Raw genomic sequence first — 17,504 nt, forward strand, 5'->3', positions numbered from 1 at the left:
TAAATGAATTACAGGTGGTCCTCGACTTACAACCACAATTGAGCCCAAAATTTCCATTGCTAAGCAGATGAGTTTTGTGTCATTTTATGACTTTTTTGTCACAATAGTTATCACTGCAGCTGCTAAGTGAATAACACAGTCATTAAGCGAATCTGGCTTCCCCATTGACTCTGCTTGTTGAAAGCTGGCCAAGAAGGTTACAAATAACAATCAGATGACCCCGGGACAGTACAATTGTCATAAATAGATGCCACTTGTCAAGTGCCTGAATTTCGATGAGATGCTACAACGGTCGTGTGAAAAATTTAACAGATTAAATTTAACAGATTAACAGAATTGGAAGGGACCTTGTAGGTCAACTAGTCCAACCCCCACCCCCAAAGCAGGAGACCCTATAGCATTTCTGACAATCTCTTCTTGAAAGCCACAATGATGAAGCTCCCACAACTTGCGAAGGCAACTTCTATTCCATTGGTTGATTGTTCACCCTGTCTCCCTCCTTGTTTCTAGGTTGAATCTCTTCTTGCTTAGTTTCCATCCACTATTCCTTGTCTGGCCTGTGGGTGCTTTAGAAAATAGCTTGAGCCCTTCCTCTCTGTGGCAGCCCCTCAAATATTGAAAGATTGCTATCATGTCTCCCCTGGTCCTTCTTTTTACTAGACTAGCCAAGCCCAGTTCCTGTAACGGTTCTTCATATGTTTTAGTCTCTAGTCCCCTAATCATCCTGGTTGCTCTTCTCTGTACTTTTTCTAGAGACTCAACATCTTTTTTATAGTATGGTGACTAAAACTGGATGCAGTATTCTAGATGTGGTCTTACTAAGGCTTTATAGAGTGGTATTAGAACCTTATTTGATCTCAAAATGGTCATACGTCACTTCGTTCAGTACTGTTATAACTCCAAATGGTTACTGGACAAATGATTGTAAATTGTGACAGTCCCGACGGTAGTGTAAATTGACCAAATAATTTCCCACAGTTGTAGTTATAGAAATATACTGTAGATTTGCTGCATTGAATAGTGTTTTCTCCATTTCAAAGATATTTGGTAAGTAAGTGAACTGCTTTTTTCACTTTTACATTTTATATTACACATTTTAGTGGTAACTACGCAGTTTGACATCGCTTTCAACTATAGCATTACATATGAAACAAGTTAGTTATCATGTAACCATCAATTACGAAAGTACAAATCTGTAATCTGATGGGCTTGTATTTTTAGATTCTACATGTGTCAGCAGTGGAAATGAACAGTTTTTGTCAGTTGCCTATGATTGCATCATGATTGCTACTTTGAAAAGATGAAAGCGTTCTTTTTTCCTTCAGTAAGGTATATGCATTTGTGTTTAAACATTCAGAATCAATATTCAGGTAAGAAAGACTGGGATTCAAGCAATAATACTTTTGCATGGATGTTATTCAAATTTAACAAGATAAAATGTTCCACTAGCTGCATGTTGTAAAAATATGTCTTCTTTGACATGTTAAAAAATAATGTGTGCAAAGGAATTGTTATCTGGCTTCCAAGTTTTTTACAACACAGATCCCCTTTCTAATCCAAACACCACTGCCAAATCATTGATAAGATCTTCTCAAATGGTTCCCCGGAGAGTTGGATGAGCCACAATTGGCTCATCCAATCAATTAGTCACCAAAGTGCAAGACCAAGTAGCAGCAGCACACAAGTAGGATCTGAATCCTTAATTTCACATTCAATGTAGTCTAAGACTGGCAAATAATTGTTCCCAGCCCTATTCGGTCTCACAAAAGATAAGCATGCTCAGCAACTTAGCCAATTAAAAAAACAGAAAATTAGCTTTTGCCTTTTGAAATGTCAGTTCAAATTTCAGATTTTTTTAACCTTCAGGCAGGTAGTCCTCAACTTACAACATTTGAAGTTACAACGGGCCTCCCCAGGGGGTACTTACAATCCAGTTCCAAAATTCCGATAACCACTCCCCTCATGGTCATGTAACCACAATTCAGACACTTGGGAACCATCCTGCATTTACAGCGGTTTTTAGCGTCCCACAGTCACATGACTGCATTTTATAATGGTTTTGCCAAAAAAATAGCATTTACTTCCAATTTTTAAAATCAGAACCAGTCCATAGCAAACCATTCGTTTGCGTAATTATCACAACAGAAATGTCATAAAATCGGGTCTGTCATGTAGGTGACCTGATTTATGATTATCACATCTTATGACTGTGATGAACAGGCTCCATTGCAGTTGTAAATCAAGGACTATGATTTCCAGGGTATGGTCACTGGAAATGTCATACCCCTGTCGGAGTCTGAATCCAAGGAGGAAGATAAACAGCTGACAGGGAGTGGGAGTGTGGCTCTGTTGGCTATGGAGGAAACCGGGGAAGGGCAAAGTCCGGCTGGGCAGAGCAGGGAGAGGTAGAACAAGAGAGAAAGAGTTCAGAAGAAGACCCAGGCCCACCCCCTCTTTATCCTAGGGTACGCAGGGAGGAATGGAGAAGAGAGAAATGTGGTGTGGCTTATGGGGGAGGAAAGGGCCCTGATTCCCTTCATTAGCCACACCTGGGAATGAAAGTTTAAAAGAACTGAATGCTGACTGCGGCAGCTGCTGGGAGCAAACGTGACTTTATCCTTTGTCCTTGCTTATCTGTGTTCCTGGAATCCTCCCAACTGGGTTGATATACTGCCATTCCTTCATGTCTGGAATTCCTTCTCTTGCCCTGCTGGACTAATTACCTCATCCTGCCCTGATTGGACTTATAGTTAGAGTTTTTGTTGACAGCGTTTTGGACTTGATTCTCTGCATCCAGAGGCTGTTCCTGGGAGAGTTTTTCTCCAGTTCAGAAGGTAACCAAGACATTGGGGGCAAAGTTGGAACTAATAAAGGGACTCCTACTGATTATCTTACTGTGTTGTCTTTGTGCCATGCCCCAGGTCATCACCGGAAAGCTTGTAGATCGGGTAGCTAAATGGCTAGCTGCAGGAGGCTGAAGGATGTAAAATAATGCTTCATTAATATTGGGTAGGAGGGGAAGAACATATGCAAAGAATCAGTGTTTATTTTAATCAGATTGCAGAAAATTGGTCAAGCACAGTTACAACAAATCATCTTATGAATAAAATCATAAAAAAGCCAGAGAGTTTTTCCAAAAATGCAATTAGAAAAAAAAAAAGAATCAGATGGAGCAAAAAGAGCTGAATATATTTTGGGGTGGATAGCATATGTCTCAGATGTTTCCCTTTGAATCCCTGTTCTTTCTGCAAACTACACTTCACATCACAATTATTTTCCAGTGGGCAAAATTCCAAAGATGCTAGTAAGGTTTTCTTTAATATACATAGTTAACATGACATCATAGAATAACCATTTTAGTACTTTATAAATCAGGAAGACAGATGGTTCCAGCAGAACGTGAAGATATTCCTAACCTTTACCCCATTGCCCTTGAATATGTAAAAGGCACAGTCTTTTTCCCTGGGGACAGTAGGAAGGGGAAAAACGTTAGCTTTCAAGATGGCTATTTTCTCTTTAAAACAAACCTTTTATTTGATTTTGGCCATACATCACCTGTTTCTTTCTTAAACCATTTCCTACTTCATAATAAATGTTTTACAAAGAGCTTAAATAAAATTCTGTTTGGGGATGATTTATGGTATTTCGATTGTGTGTGCGTGTGTGCAGAATTCATGTCCTCAGAACAAAAAGTACACCAATGATTTCATAAACCTTTTTATAAACCACTTTGGAACGGTGTATGTTATTTTTAAGAGAAAAGTGCTGCTTGTAGTTAGGAACTATAAGTGCTGCTTAAAATATCTCACTTGGTTTTGGGAAGAATAGAGGTTTTTATAGATTCCCCAGTCAAGGGGAACCTAGCATTGCTACTATTGTTAAGTTCAGTTGAACAAAAATCTTCCTGTCTTCCAGTATTTTGCCCTCTGGGATGATAAAGTACAGGGTCTGACTTTCTTTTGTGTGATAACCCTTCCAATGCCTGAAATATGTTGCTATTATGCCCCCTCAGGCATCTTTTTTCAAGACTAAACATACTGAGTTTCCTCTGTCGCCATCCCTGGTGGTGCTACTTTCATTTTTTGTTTAAAAGTTAATCTTCAGAACCAGGAAATGGTTTTCTTACAAGTTGGATTCTCATGACAGTGATTGTAAATTATCTTCTTTATTGGCTAACAGCAGCTTTTGAAATTCCTTTAATCTCATGGAGAAAAAAAAAAGAATTATGCACTTAGTTTTGAACTCCTATTTGCTTTTGTTTACTATTGTCTGCTTATTGCACATTTCTTGTTCTTTAAATTAGCCAAATGCGATTATATCCCATGGTGCCTTTGCCATAAAGAAAGTGTTTCTGTTTCTTCCCTGCTGCAACCTTTCCTTCCATTCTCTATACTTTCTTCTATATTTAAGAGCAGCTTTTGGAGGAAGGATTTGGGGGAAATAGAAAAAAATTAAGCACCCTTCCTTGAATTTTCTGCAAACATAAAAGCACTGCTGGATACAACACATACGCTACTTAAGTTCTTTCCTTTTAGGTCCTAATGAGAAATTGAATTACTGGCATTATTAATAAGCTACCCTGTTTCTCCAACAATACAGCCTCCCCGAATAGGAAGTCCCAGCATGTTTTATAGGCATGAAATGAAATTAAGCCCCTCCCCCCAAATTAAGGCCTATATTAAAACATGAGAAATGGGGGGAATGGTGGGGGGGGGCTTGCCATTAGGAAATACTTTTGTTGCACACCCAGATATGGTGCTGCCTGCGTTGACCCCGATACGAAGTGTCCCACCAACGCCGAGGTCAACATCCAAGCCGTTGCCGCCCGCCCGAAGATGCAAGGGAGGGGAATTAAGTCACCCCCGAAAAGACGGCCTAGCCATTTTTTCGGGGCTCAAAAAAAAATAAGACCCGGCCTTATTATATGAGAAACATGGTAGATATAAAGGGAAGGGAGAAGACACAGACAATTTAGGTTATCTGTATCACAGAAACACAGCAAGATTAATATATATTGTTTATTATAGCCAGCAATATGAGTAGAGAATTTGATTGACATTTATTAGTAACTGACTCTCACTTCTTTATTTTTGTTATAAACATTAGAATTGCAGTGCTTCAATGTTCAAGATTTACAGACTGAAATATAGCTACTAGAATAGATTTTTGCCATATATTTCATGAAGATTAAATTTGAATCAAAATGTGCTATTGTTCCCCACCACTACACATTTGGCAAAGATAATATATTGAAGTATTTTGCAGTGTAATATTTAAATATATTTCAATTCAGTCACAAGAGTTGAATTAACGGTTGTATCTTAAATTTGCTATGACGTACAGCTTTCTTCTGTGCTCAATGATGTAGTTCTTATTCTCAGTGGCTAAATAAACTCAATAAATCAGAATGTTGTGTGCTCTTAATAGTAAAATGATAACATCTATATATCTTATTTAATAATATATGAAAACAAGATTTGAAAAATAATAAATAAGATTTCACAAAACAGTTTCCAGGAAATTCAGAATCATATTCAAATGTTGAATGCAAAATGTATTTATGCAAAATGATAGGTGCCTTCTTTCATTCTTCCAGTACAAGAAGTGGTTGCCAAGAAAACAACATGGATGTTTTTGAAATCACCAGCTGTCACTCTTGACTGTCTTTCTTTACACATATGTCAATCAGTCTTTCCAATTCGTCCTCTTCAGATACCGTGGGACAAAAAAAGTAATCCTTGAATGTCTACCATACAAAGACTACAACATATATCAAAGGCACTAGATTGAGAAAATACACCCAAGCCTATTTGGAAGGCATTGGCTTGGGATATCTACCCATGTTTAATGTAACTTTATTGATCAGAGTGTTTTCACTGTTCCATATATTGAAAGATAGTAACAGCAGTCCACTTCCATAGAAGAAGAAAAAATGATGTCTTGAATGTGAAGGAGGAATTGGTTCTCTATAGGATACATGAGTAACTCCCCCTTGAGAATAATTCCTCATAGTGATAAAAAAAATCTAACCACAGTTGTCAAAACAGTCAACAAATGCAGACCGTCCTACCTTCATAAAGGAGATAAGTTTCCTTCCCTTTGCACCCAAAAAGTGAGAAAAATGGATTAGAGTTTTGTTGCCATAGTCTGCATTTATATAAATATCTCATTTAAAGTGTACTATTCATTGGGAATTCTTGAGTTGTAACTTTGACCATGACTACTGTTGCTGTGAGAGATTGTATCTGTTTTTTGCATGACTTGGTTTATAATTAAAGCAAAATAAAATCAGGATAAAAGAACCACATTTTTTAAAAAACAATACCAAGAACACAGAATAGCTGCCAAGAACATTTACAACATTCCACATTTAATTCATCTGTAAGATGGGCTCACCTGTATTGCTAGGACCCCAAGCTACATGGCAAAGCCATGTTTTTAATGCCTGCTGGAAGACCAGCAAGATTAGGACAAGCCTAATCTCGGCTGTATGATATTCCCAAGATGAACACCATGGCAAAAAAGGCTTGCTTTCCATATGATGCTAAATGAAGCCCTCTAGTAGATGGGACATGGTCACACCTCTGCTGTCATATCTAACAGGATAGGTAGACACCATCATGGGGAGAGATGGTCTCATAAGTAACCTGGCCCCAAACCATGAAGAGCCTAAAAGGTAACCATCAACACTATGAGCCTAGATGTATATAAGCATACCATGGAACAGAATATCACATGTGCTGAATGACCAGTACCCATAATTACCTATCCTATTACATTTTGCACTAACTGATGTATCTAAGTACTTTTCAAGGGCAGCCCCATGTAGAGTGCTTTGCAGTAATCCAATCAAGAGGTCACTAAGGCATGAGTGACTATGAGCAGGGTCTCCTGGTCCATGAACAGGCCCAACCAGTGCATGACACAAAGCTATGCAAAAGGTCCTCCCAAATACAGCTTCCACCTGCTCCTTGAGTAGAAGCCATAGTCCACGAGGAACTCCAGATTGCATGTAGGATCTGACTGGGGTGGTGCAACCCCATCTAAAACAAGAGTTAGAAGGAGGGTCCCTAGAACCAGAGGGTCCTAAAACCCAAAGCTACTCAGTCTTACTAAGGTTGAGTCAAAGCCTGTTGCTCTCCATCTAGGCATGTTGATGGATTAACAGTTAGTCAATGAACTTTGGATAATCACTGAAGTTTTGGGAAGTATGTGAAGTCTCCTCCACCACCTCCGTTAGCCTCATCATCACTATTACCATCATCTCCTGGTCCTTCAAGGTTAAATAGCATATTCTACTTTTAAATCATACATTTCAGCCATGTTGGAAGAATAACCAAATTTATTTCCTCAGACTGTGATAAACTGGATTGCCTAATCTTTATTATACCAACAGGTCATGGCCACAAGGAAGTTTTCAAAAAGAGATTCCATTGCTCTGACTGTCATTTTATTTTATTGATTTAATTGTAATTCCTTTGTTGTAGACCACCAAGAGTTGTTGAAAGTCAGGCAGCATACAAATGTAATAAATTATTATTATAGTTGGTTATGCAGTCAGGTGTTCAGGATGAATTTGACATTTGTATCCATCTATTGGGGCCTTGCCAAGGACCTGGGATAGATGATGTTGGGTTCCAAGTAACATACCCACAGCAAACAAAACTCTGAGGTAGATAGATTCCTCAAAGAATAGTTTTATTGGATGTGTCATATTGGCACAGGCTAATGAAAACTGACTCTGAAGTTCCTGCGGTTTTCACCTAATTAAAAGCAAAAGTTTGTCCCACTCCCCAAACAATCAGTCACATAGTCCAATCAGAGCGCTGTCTGGTGACATCACTTCTCCTTCCTCTGACCAGGTGTGAGAATGTCCTTGATTCCCAAAATAAAATTTATTTTATTTTGGCTACAAAACACCCGCTATCTCTAATCCTGCCTCTCTATCGCTCAGCTCCAGTGTGGCAACACTGAAGCTCCAAAATGGCTTTGGTTAGATCAGCTTCAGGGTTGACAGTTGTTTAATAAAATTAAAGGTACTGTTGAAGGATATACATTTTTCTAAGTAAAGCTGCCTTTTGGAATTAAGTCGTAGTGATTTTGTCAAAGCTGTTGCTGTTCAAATGGTCCTCCAGATGTTTTGAAATTGCACTGACGCTTCCTATCACGATTGCTTTCTTTTGCCACAGCCCTGCAGGTTTTTATATTGTGTGATTTTCTCTATTTCTTTCTCTTCTAGCCTACTGTCTCGGGGTATTAGAGTCCAGTATTCTCATATCCAAGTGCTTTTTCTTGCAGAAATTCCAACATACCATTGTCGCTACTTTATCATATTATTTGGTTGTTATTATGGTTTGTCACACAGTCAGCCACATGTTCAGGCTGGGTTTGGCATATTTGTCTGCCTATTGAGTCCTTCCTAAAGACCTGGGATAGGCAGATGTGGGTGTTGATGGTGTTACAGATATTGTCATAGGATGTAAGCTGTTCTGAGTAAAGCTGCCTTTAGCAATTAACGTAATGGCAAAAGATAGATGTCTTTTATTTGGAATGTTTATCAGTGAGCCTGAACATTAACAAAAAGGTCTGGCCATAACATAGATATTAACATTCCTGTAGCATTTTGATAAATTTAATTGGTTCATTTTATAGATTTATATCTGTTTTCTTAAGGAAAATAGTGTCCAAAGTGGATTACAATTATTCTGAAAGCAGCATTTTGTACAAGAGTAAAAGAGCAAATAAGCCATAAAAAAGTAATACTAAGAACACCATGACGCTTCTCTAATGATCATAGTAATGTTTTACAAAATTAATAAAAACTCTCCAGTTATATTTGTCTAATTGCCTATTTCAGTGTTACCATATTATGTAAAAATACAATGCATTCATTGTTGAAATGAGCTATTGCTCCAAATTAGAAAGCAAGCTTTAGAAACAGGGCTTTTATTTCAGGTATGGTATTTAACTGGGGGGAGGAGAGTTGTTATTTCTATTTCCCTAAAAATAGAAATAAATGTTTCACCCCATCTGTCAGGGTAAAAAAAAATTCAAAGTGAGACTTTAATAGGGAAGTGTAGGTTGCAGATTATTTTCCTGGTACATCCAGAGGTGGGATTCTCCTAGTTCGGACCAGTTTGGTCGAACGCCTTGTTCCGATGATCAGCTCGCTCCGAACCAGTTCTCTCTGAAGAGCATGTGAGCCCACCCACTAGGGGTGGAATTCAAATTTTTTAACAACCAGTTCTATGGGCGTGGCTTAGGTGGTGGGCGTGGCTTGGTGGTCATGTTATTGGCTGTGTGTGGCCAACTTAGTATCACTCACATTGAGGCACGCATCTCCTCGCCTGGCCTCTCATGACTGTGGGGATGCTGCAACAGTCGTAAGTGTGAAAAATAGTCATAAGTCACTTTTTTCAGTGCCATTGTAACTTTGAATGGTCACTCCACACAAGATACCAGCAAAGGAGGGGAAAAAAACTCCAGAAACATTCCAGGTGATCATGTGACTCTGGGACACTGCAACGGTTGTAACTGTGAGAACTGGTCATAAAGCTTTTTTGAAACTTCGTTGTAAATTTAAATGTCACTAACAAGGCAGTTAGTCAGCGGGAACTACCTGTACTGGATTTTATAAGCTGCCCTGAGACTAATGAAATAGATAGTAACAAATTTAATGAGATGAATGAAGAAGTATTTAGGTTAATTGGCAGTCATCCGAATATGTCCAACAAAAGTATTCTAAGTCAGGATATCTATAAGTAAATGATATAAGAATTTTATTATATATAAGCAAACGTTAGTACTAGTATTGTGGCTGTTATCATTATTATCACTAGTGTTTTACTATTATCTTGTATAAGCAAATTGATCCAGACAATACATTGTTAAATAAGCACTTATGTATTTTAAAGAAGACAAAAAGTATAAACTAAAAAGGACTTTAAGTCAAACTATCATTACCAACTTGGAAGGGGAAGACTTCTGTGTTATGAAAGTCAGAAATGTAAATATCTTTAAGTACAGGCAAACCAAATGTAATATTAATATAATGTTGAATGCTGAGATGAAGCACTCAAAGAAAATTGCTGGGCTGACAATGGCAGTATTGCACACCCAGTCACACTGGGTGACTACACTTTTTGTATCCTCCATTAGATACACAATTTGTGAATAATATTTCTGTTATTTCCTCAACATTATATAGTAACTGTGACAACAAGCCAAACAATATGATAGTAGAAGAATTTTGATCTTCAGATCTGGGGTTTTTATTGCCATAGGCAAATGTCAGATTCCTAAGCTAATGCTTTTGTGTGTACAAGTACAAATTGTAAATATTGGTTGTTACTTACATAAGGAAGGCTCTACAAGTATCCTTCAGTATTTTCAGGCATCGTAGAACAATTTTTGTGATAACCCTATACCATTTCAGACAATTGATTATCTAATCTCTTCTTAAAAACCTCCAGTGTTGGCACACTCACAGTTTCTAGAGGCAAGTCATTCTACTGATTGTTTTAACTGTCAGGAAATTTCTCCTTAGTTGTAGGTTGGTTCTCTCCCTGGTTAGTTTCCACCCATGCTTCTTGTCTTGCTTTCTATTGCTTTGGAGAATAGGTTGATCCATGTTTTCTTTGTGGCAGTCCCTTAGATATTGGAACACTGCTATCATGTCACCTCTGGTCCTTTTTTCATTAAATTAGACATACCCAATTCTTGCAATTGTTCTTTGTCCCATAATAATCTTTGTTGCTCTTCTCTGCACTCTTTCTAGAGTCTCAACATCCTTTTTATATCATGGCGACCAAAACTGTATGCAATATTCCAAGTGTGGTTTTACCAAGGCATTATAAAGTGATATTAACACTTCACATGATCTTGATTCTATCCTTCTGTTAATACAGCCTAGGACTGTTGACGTTTTTGGCAGCTATAGCACACTGCTGGCTCACATTTAAACGATTGTCCACTAGGGCTCCAAATCCCTCTTGCAGTTACTACTATTGAGCCAGGTACCACCTATTCTATACCTGTGCATTTCATTTTTTTTTATCTAAATGTAGAACTTTTTCTCACCATTGAATTTCATTTTGTTTGATAGGGCACAGTGTTCAAGTCTGTCAAGATCCTTCGATATATTAAGCCTATCTTCTGGCGTGTTGGGTATTCCTGCAAGCTTGGTGTTGTCTGCAAATTCCCCCTTCTGTCCCCTTGTCTAAACCATTGATGAAGATAATTGAAAAGTACTGAGTCTAAGAAAGAGCCTTGGGGTACCCGACTGCATCCTTCCCTCAATGTAGATACAGTTCCATTAAGGACCATACATTGAGTGCAGGTTGGTCAGCCAGTTACAAATCCAACTCATAGTGATGCTGTCTAACTCACATGTTTCTATCATATCAAATAGTAGGTTGCAGTCTAGTCTGTCAAATGCCTTACTGAAATCTAAGTATATTATGTCCACAACATTTTGCTGGTCTACTAATTTTGTTACTTTGTCAAAGAATGCAATAAGATTTGTCTGGCATGCTTACTCTCCAATCAGAGGGTGAAACCAGGACATGTCGTGGCTCTTCTCTTTTCAGCTTTAAATTAATTCTGTGAAGTACGTCATGGTTCATGAGTTTCATCACCCAGAGCTGATCAATAGACCTGTTTTGGTTCTTTTGTCTGTTGATACAGCTGTAATTCTTCTCACAAGTTTGGGCTGAGATTGAGTCTTCAAGCCTTGGTTCTCTGTCAAAGAGAAGAAAAGACTGGTTATCTATGATAAAACCAAAATAATTGCTTTTCCGAAAAGAACTGTCATCTCTCCTGGAAAATCAGCAATTTTGCTACTGATTAGTGTATTTAAATATCTGTTTCTTTTCAAACACCTGGAAAAAACAACAAAAGACTGTCATTTTACCAAGATTCACAAATTCCCAAAAGCTATCTTGTAATGCACCAAACTCGGTAACAGTCATTGCCAAAAATATCTAGAGCAAGGACATCTAGTATCTGGTGGGAAGATTTGATATTTTATCAACTAAGTTCTTTTGAAGCTACAGAGTCCAAATTCATAAATCTAATGTATTTCTGACATTGGAAATTGATGTAATTGCTGTAAAGCAGCAGCATCCAGACAGGAGTGGGAGCAGGAGGGGCTAATGACAAAAGTAGAATTATAGCATTGTGAAGCAAGTCCTGCCACATGTATATTCAAAAGGGGCAGAGCTTACATCATGCTGCTGTTGATGAAAGCAGCAAGCTCCTGCAGATATCCATGCTGTAGAGATTCACATGAAACCTTGCTGAAATGTGGGCTCAGATTTGGTTTCACTAGCAGATTACAAGGATGTCATTGTGGAAGGTAGTTAGTGACCTACATATAAAATTCTGTAGGTTATCAGCTTAACACTTGATCTGACAAGTTTGAGGAAGCTTTGTGACAGCTGAAGCAATAGGCCCATGACAATAATATTCAGTAGGACATCAGTACAACTTTTCCCTGAACCAGATAGTCCTGTTGAAAGACCTTTCTCCCATACCAAGTATCTACCCAATATCTTTGATCAGCTCTCAAGAGACTTATTGGTCTTGTTCATTTTAATGCTTTACCTTCCAAATTTGCCCCTGCCTGTTAAGGGAAACACCGTCTTTGTAAATGGCTTGACAAACCTACCTATTAATGCCTTTATTAAGCTATGGCATAGTAACTGAGAGGAGAATGCTTTCATTTTAGCTACCAGGTCATCTGAAATTCCAAGAAAGCTTGCTAATCGTGACTCCTCTTTATTATAGCATAACATTTATGATGACCAAGATACCCACATAGGCTGTTTAATGCTATGGTAATGAGTAGACTGAATGCTATTTCCACCCAAAAAGAAAGGTCGTATCAGGTGAGAACCAACGACCCTTTTCAGTGCATTCCTTTCATACACAATCTTTGTCATTTTGCTCATTTCTTGGTTTTGACAGTAAATCAATACAACTACACTATATCAAATAATAACAGAAAGGACGGCCATAATGGATTCTGTATTTAAAGCTTTTAGATAGTTTCACAGAGAGCACAGTTCTTGTAGAAGAGAATGGCAAACCACTTTTTGCTCTTGCCAAGGGAAAAAAATCATGGATCTTTCTCATATAGTCATTAGGAATCAATTCATCTTGAGAAAGTCTTCATCTTTTTTTACTGGATTAAAAAAAAATAGATGCACATACACACTCTGCATAGAGCTGCATTCCTAGTAAATACTGCATTCCTTCTAGCCTTTACTGAACCAATGGATAAATTCAGTTTCCTCAAACTGTTAGGACCTCCCAGGTTTGTGGGATTCTATTCATCTTCCTTTAGCTAGCAATTGCTGGAAATGCTAGGAATCCATAGGGGGTACCATTATGGGGAATGATAGTGTCTATCAATAGGCAACCTTTTTTGTGCATTGACAGGAATATTTGGGATTTCTGAGGGTAGTTTTGAAAAATGGCTGCCAGGTGCTTATATTATTTTATGGAATAAATGCCACAGTGGTCGTGAAAAAGTTAAAACTAGAGAAAGCAAATGGTGATTTTCCCCCTACTGATTATTTCTTGTGATTCCCCAACTTACCTTTGCCCTTATGAGTAGGTGAACACATTTTCAAACAAAAAATATACATTGTTTTCATTTCTAAGAACGTTATATTACTGTGAATAAACATTACCCTGTGGATTGGAACTGTGCAGAATGCCAGTTTTTCTTTAAAAATGGAAGATGGGAGCATAGAGAAATGATTGTGTCCTGGTCTGATTGGCACATCATTGCCAATTTCTGGACTAATGGGTGAGAATAACGTTTTAATGAACTGCATAAATAAAATGCTGAGTATACCCAGTATATGTTGAAGCATCCAAACAGTTTGCTAATTTCCACTGTTGTTTTGCTAACACAGAACAACAGACTCTGAAATACATGTATATCTATTTTTTTCTTAGTCAAAACAGCAAATGGTTTATGAGACCCGTGATATCAGTTAAGAGTTGTTCAGGAAAGGACATCAGTTTTAATTCCTTAAACTTGTGTAGATGCTTCTAAGTCTGGACAAGAATTTGGCATCATATAAAACACATGTAAAGATATATCCAATGGCCCAAGACACCATCTCTTTCAGTCAGTCAGTCAGTCAGTTTCAGGAAAAATGGTTTGAGAAAGGAAACATTGAAGCCTAATTTGATTTTTGAGCACCTTCTCAGTGGTGGACTTTTTCAGGCTGATATTCTAGGTCACTGAAAACTTTACTGTAGAAAGAATGCTTAATAAAACTTATTGAGTTCTGAGGCAGATTCTTCCAAGACTCGATCCTTTATTAAATGTTATTCCCCTGATGCTGAAGAATCTGAGACACTCGCTGACAGAAAAGTGTGCATGGCTTACAGTGCCATTATTTGTACATTTACACAGACTTTTAACTAGATCTATTTAGAAATGAAATGCTATAAAAATTATTTACATTCTTAGCAAAGTGTTTTATATGCATTGATATTTTGCTATAAATCTAAAGATATACAAAAACTGTATATTATACACATATCAAGTAAGAAGTAGTAGTGAAAGTGAACAGGAATGGAAAATCATTTCAGGAAATACTTTATCTCAGTATTTCATATCAAAAAACATCCTGTTAAAATCTCTACAAGGATTCTGAGAATTCTTATATCTCTAAATCTTTTATTGAATTTATTATAGGAGGAAATAGCTATGAGTCTATTTTATGTAGATACATGAATACTGCTATGACAGAATAAGCATTTTTTATACTTGCTTTGCCATATTTCTTCTCTAGTTATTATGAAATGAATATTAGAATATTTCTATATTTCTAATATGTTAGCTGAACAGGGAAAGGAAGCAATTGCCACCCTATAGACTTTATTCTTCTTGAAACATAACACCAGAGAGTATAACTGAATATAGGTCTAACAGGAAATATTTTCAGTAGAAATACATTTTGAAATGTGTTGATGTCTTGTAATAGGGTAGCTATTTCCAGATGTCTGCATTCAGCAGATATTTGAGATGAAGCAACCTGTATTTAGTGCTTAGTGGGCACTAATCTATTGCACATCCATTTAGATTTATTCTTGTTTATTCAATATTCAACTGGGCACCAAAGATCATTGCCTTATGTGAAGAATTTAGGTCAGAGGATTTTTCAGCATTATACTCTAAGAATATCAGTATAAGTGGGATAATAACTGTTGGATGGGAATGCAATCCCTGATTAAGTGTGCTGAACAGAGTTTCTGCAGCTTTTTATGAGTAATGCTAAATGCTTCATGCTATACAAACTGTTCTGGAAGTAAATCCTGCTAAATTTTGTTGGAATTTTCTTCTAAATTACGTATCATATTGCATAGTAAGCATATTTACCTTGATTTAAGCTTTTTAAAATCATACTTGTTGCACACTTTTACTTCTAAGTTACATATCATATTGTATAGTAAACATATTTGCCCTGATTTCTTTTAAAAATCATATTTTTGCACACTTGTACACATTAAACTTGAAAGTAATATGAATAAACTTCAGTTAAGTCATCAATTATTTGCATTAAAGAGCAGCAGCTTTTCATGTCTTTTATCAAAGAGACAGAACAATGATTACCATCTGGTAGTCTTGGAAGTGTTCTGCCCCTTTAAAAGGGTTCAAAGAGAATTCTTATTAGGAGCTTGACTTATTTTGGAAAGCTTGTGTATGACTCCGAATATTACATTAGTTGTAATGAATGGTGGGCTGGATATCTGTGTGTTTGCATACACACATTTACCTTTTTATTTTGTTAGTCACATGATTGGAATGGCAGACGAAATATTAGCCAGAGATAATCCACCCCAGTTATCTGTAACTAGGATCAACAAACACCTGTTTTCTTGAACAGCTGGAAAATATCATAGTTTATCCTGATCTTGAAACAAACAGTGCCTTCTGGCTCCCATGTTCATACAGCTGAAGCTTGATAGACTGTGATTCTTCTTCTGGAGACCTAAACTGAAGCCCTCACCCTAGATTTTTGCTCACACTGCTTTTACTCATTTATCTGTGAATTGTCATATAAAAGGAAAATAAGAGATTTCTCATCTCCTTTTTCTAATACATGGATCATGTCAGCAGCTAACAATTTGCAGCATTGGGAATATTCTCCTGAAGGTTCTGATGTATAGGTGGAGATGGACGAGCTAGGGTCGTTTTAATTTTTAATGTAACTTTTAATGCTCTCTTGAAATACAAACTTTATGCTTCAACAAATTCATTAAGCTCAAAGATGACAGTTAATGAATCTTCCATTTTTCTTGCCTAACAGTTGGGGAAATCCATTTCAACAACTGGCTGTGATTTATAGTCTCATGGCACCGTTCCATGTTAAAAGTTGATATTTTAAAATAATTTGCCACTATCTTTTTGTCCCAATTGCTTCTTCCATTCTTATACAGCATTGATTTACCAGGGCATCTCTAAATCAGAAGTTTTTTGGGTTGTTTTTCTAATGTGGCAGTGCACTAATGATGCATTTGTTTTGTACTCATTTCCAGAGAGCAGAACTGACCTCTGATAAAGACTTATACCTTGATAACAGCTCTATTGAAGAGGCATCCGGAGTCTACCCATTTGATGATGATGATTATATTTCTGGATCAGGCTCTGGTAAGTCAATAGCCTGTAAGAAGAAAGGATTATGAATTATATAACATGTTGCATGAGAGAATTTATTCAATCCTTAGCATCGCTGGGATTCTGAGCTTTGTTTTATTTTTTTCAAAAAATAATAGGCAGTAGGAAAGATCAGTCATCTCACTTGCCATCCTCATTAGGATAGCCAGTTTCCTTTTTGAGTCTGAAGTTAGCTAGGAAAGTCTCCTTCACCCTAATATCCTACCACTCTACAGTCTGGAATTGCAGAGTGAAATCAAATCAGGATCCCGATTTTATACCAGAAAGCTGCTCCAAACCTTGGTTGCACTCAAAACCAAAGCTAACTACAGCCATTCAAAGTTTAGTGACCATTCAAAGTTACTACGGCACTGAAAAAAAAAATATTTATGACCGGATGTTCCGTTGCAACATCCTGTGGTCACGTAATCAAAATACAGGCCACTTGGCAACTGGCATGTAGTTATGACAGTTGTACTGTCCCAGAATTGTATAATCACCCTTTGTACAAGGCACATTTAATCACCGTATGATTCACATAACAACTATGGTGTAAAAGGTTGTAAATGGAGGCAAAACTCATTTTGCCTTGCTTAGCAACAGAAATTTTCTTGTATGTCTAGAACTACCTGCAATGTGTTTTTACTTCTTCAAATCAGATTTGGGAGACAAAAGATACAGACTCCTGTGTGGGTTTGCTGTGGACCCAACAGATACTTCAAGATGTAGCCAGCAAAGCAACCTTTGTCTGGCTTTCTCTTCCAGCTGTTGGCTCTAGAGAGGAGTGAAGTATGATCTGTCAAAGCAGATGGCAGTGACGAGACAG

The 17,504-nt window shown here is 37.3% G+C and overlaps 1 protein-coding gene across 1 annotated transcript in view; it reads left to right on the top strand.

Annotated features, from left to right (window-relative positions):
* SDC2 (syndecan 2) overlaps positions 1-17,504 on the top strand; it is a 65,835-nt gene that overhangs the window by 38,559 nt on the left and 9,772 nt on the right. Inside the window, exon 2 of the mRNA XM_026705933.2 lies at positions 16,561-16,672. Within this exon, the coding sequence (XP_026561718.1) occupies positions 16,561-16,672 (112 nt within the window). The remainder of the gene's footprint in view (positions 1-16,560; positions 16,673-17,504) is intronic.

This window comes from Pseudonaja textilis, chromosome 3 (assembly GCF_049901715.1).
Source record: "Pseudonaja textilis isolate UNSWEBS1 chromosome 3, rPseTex1.2, whole genome shotgun sequence".
NCBI classification, from domain to species: Eukaryota; Metazoa; Chordata; class Lepidosauria; order Squamata; family Elapidae; genus Pseudonaja; species Pseudonaja textilis.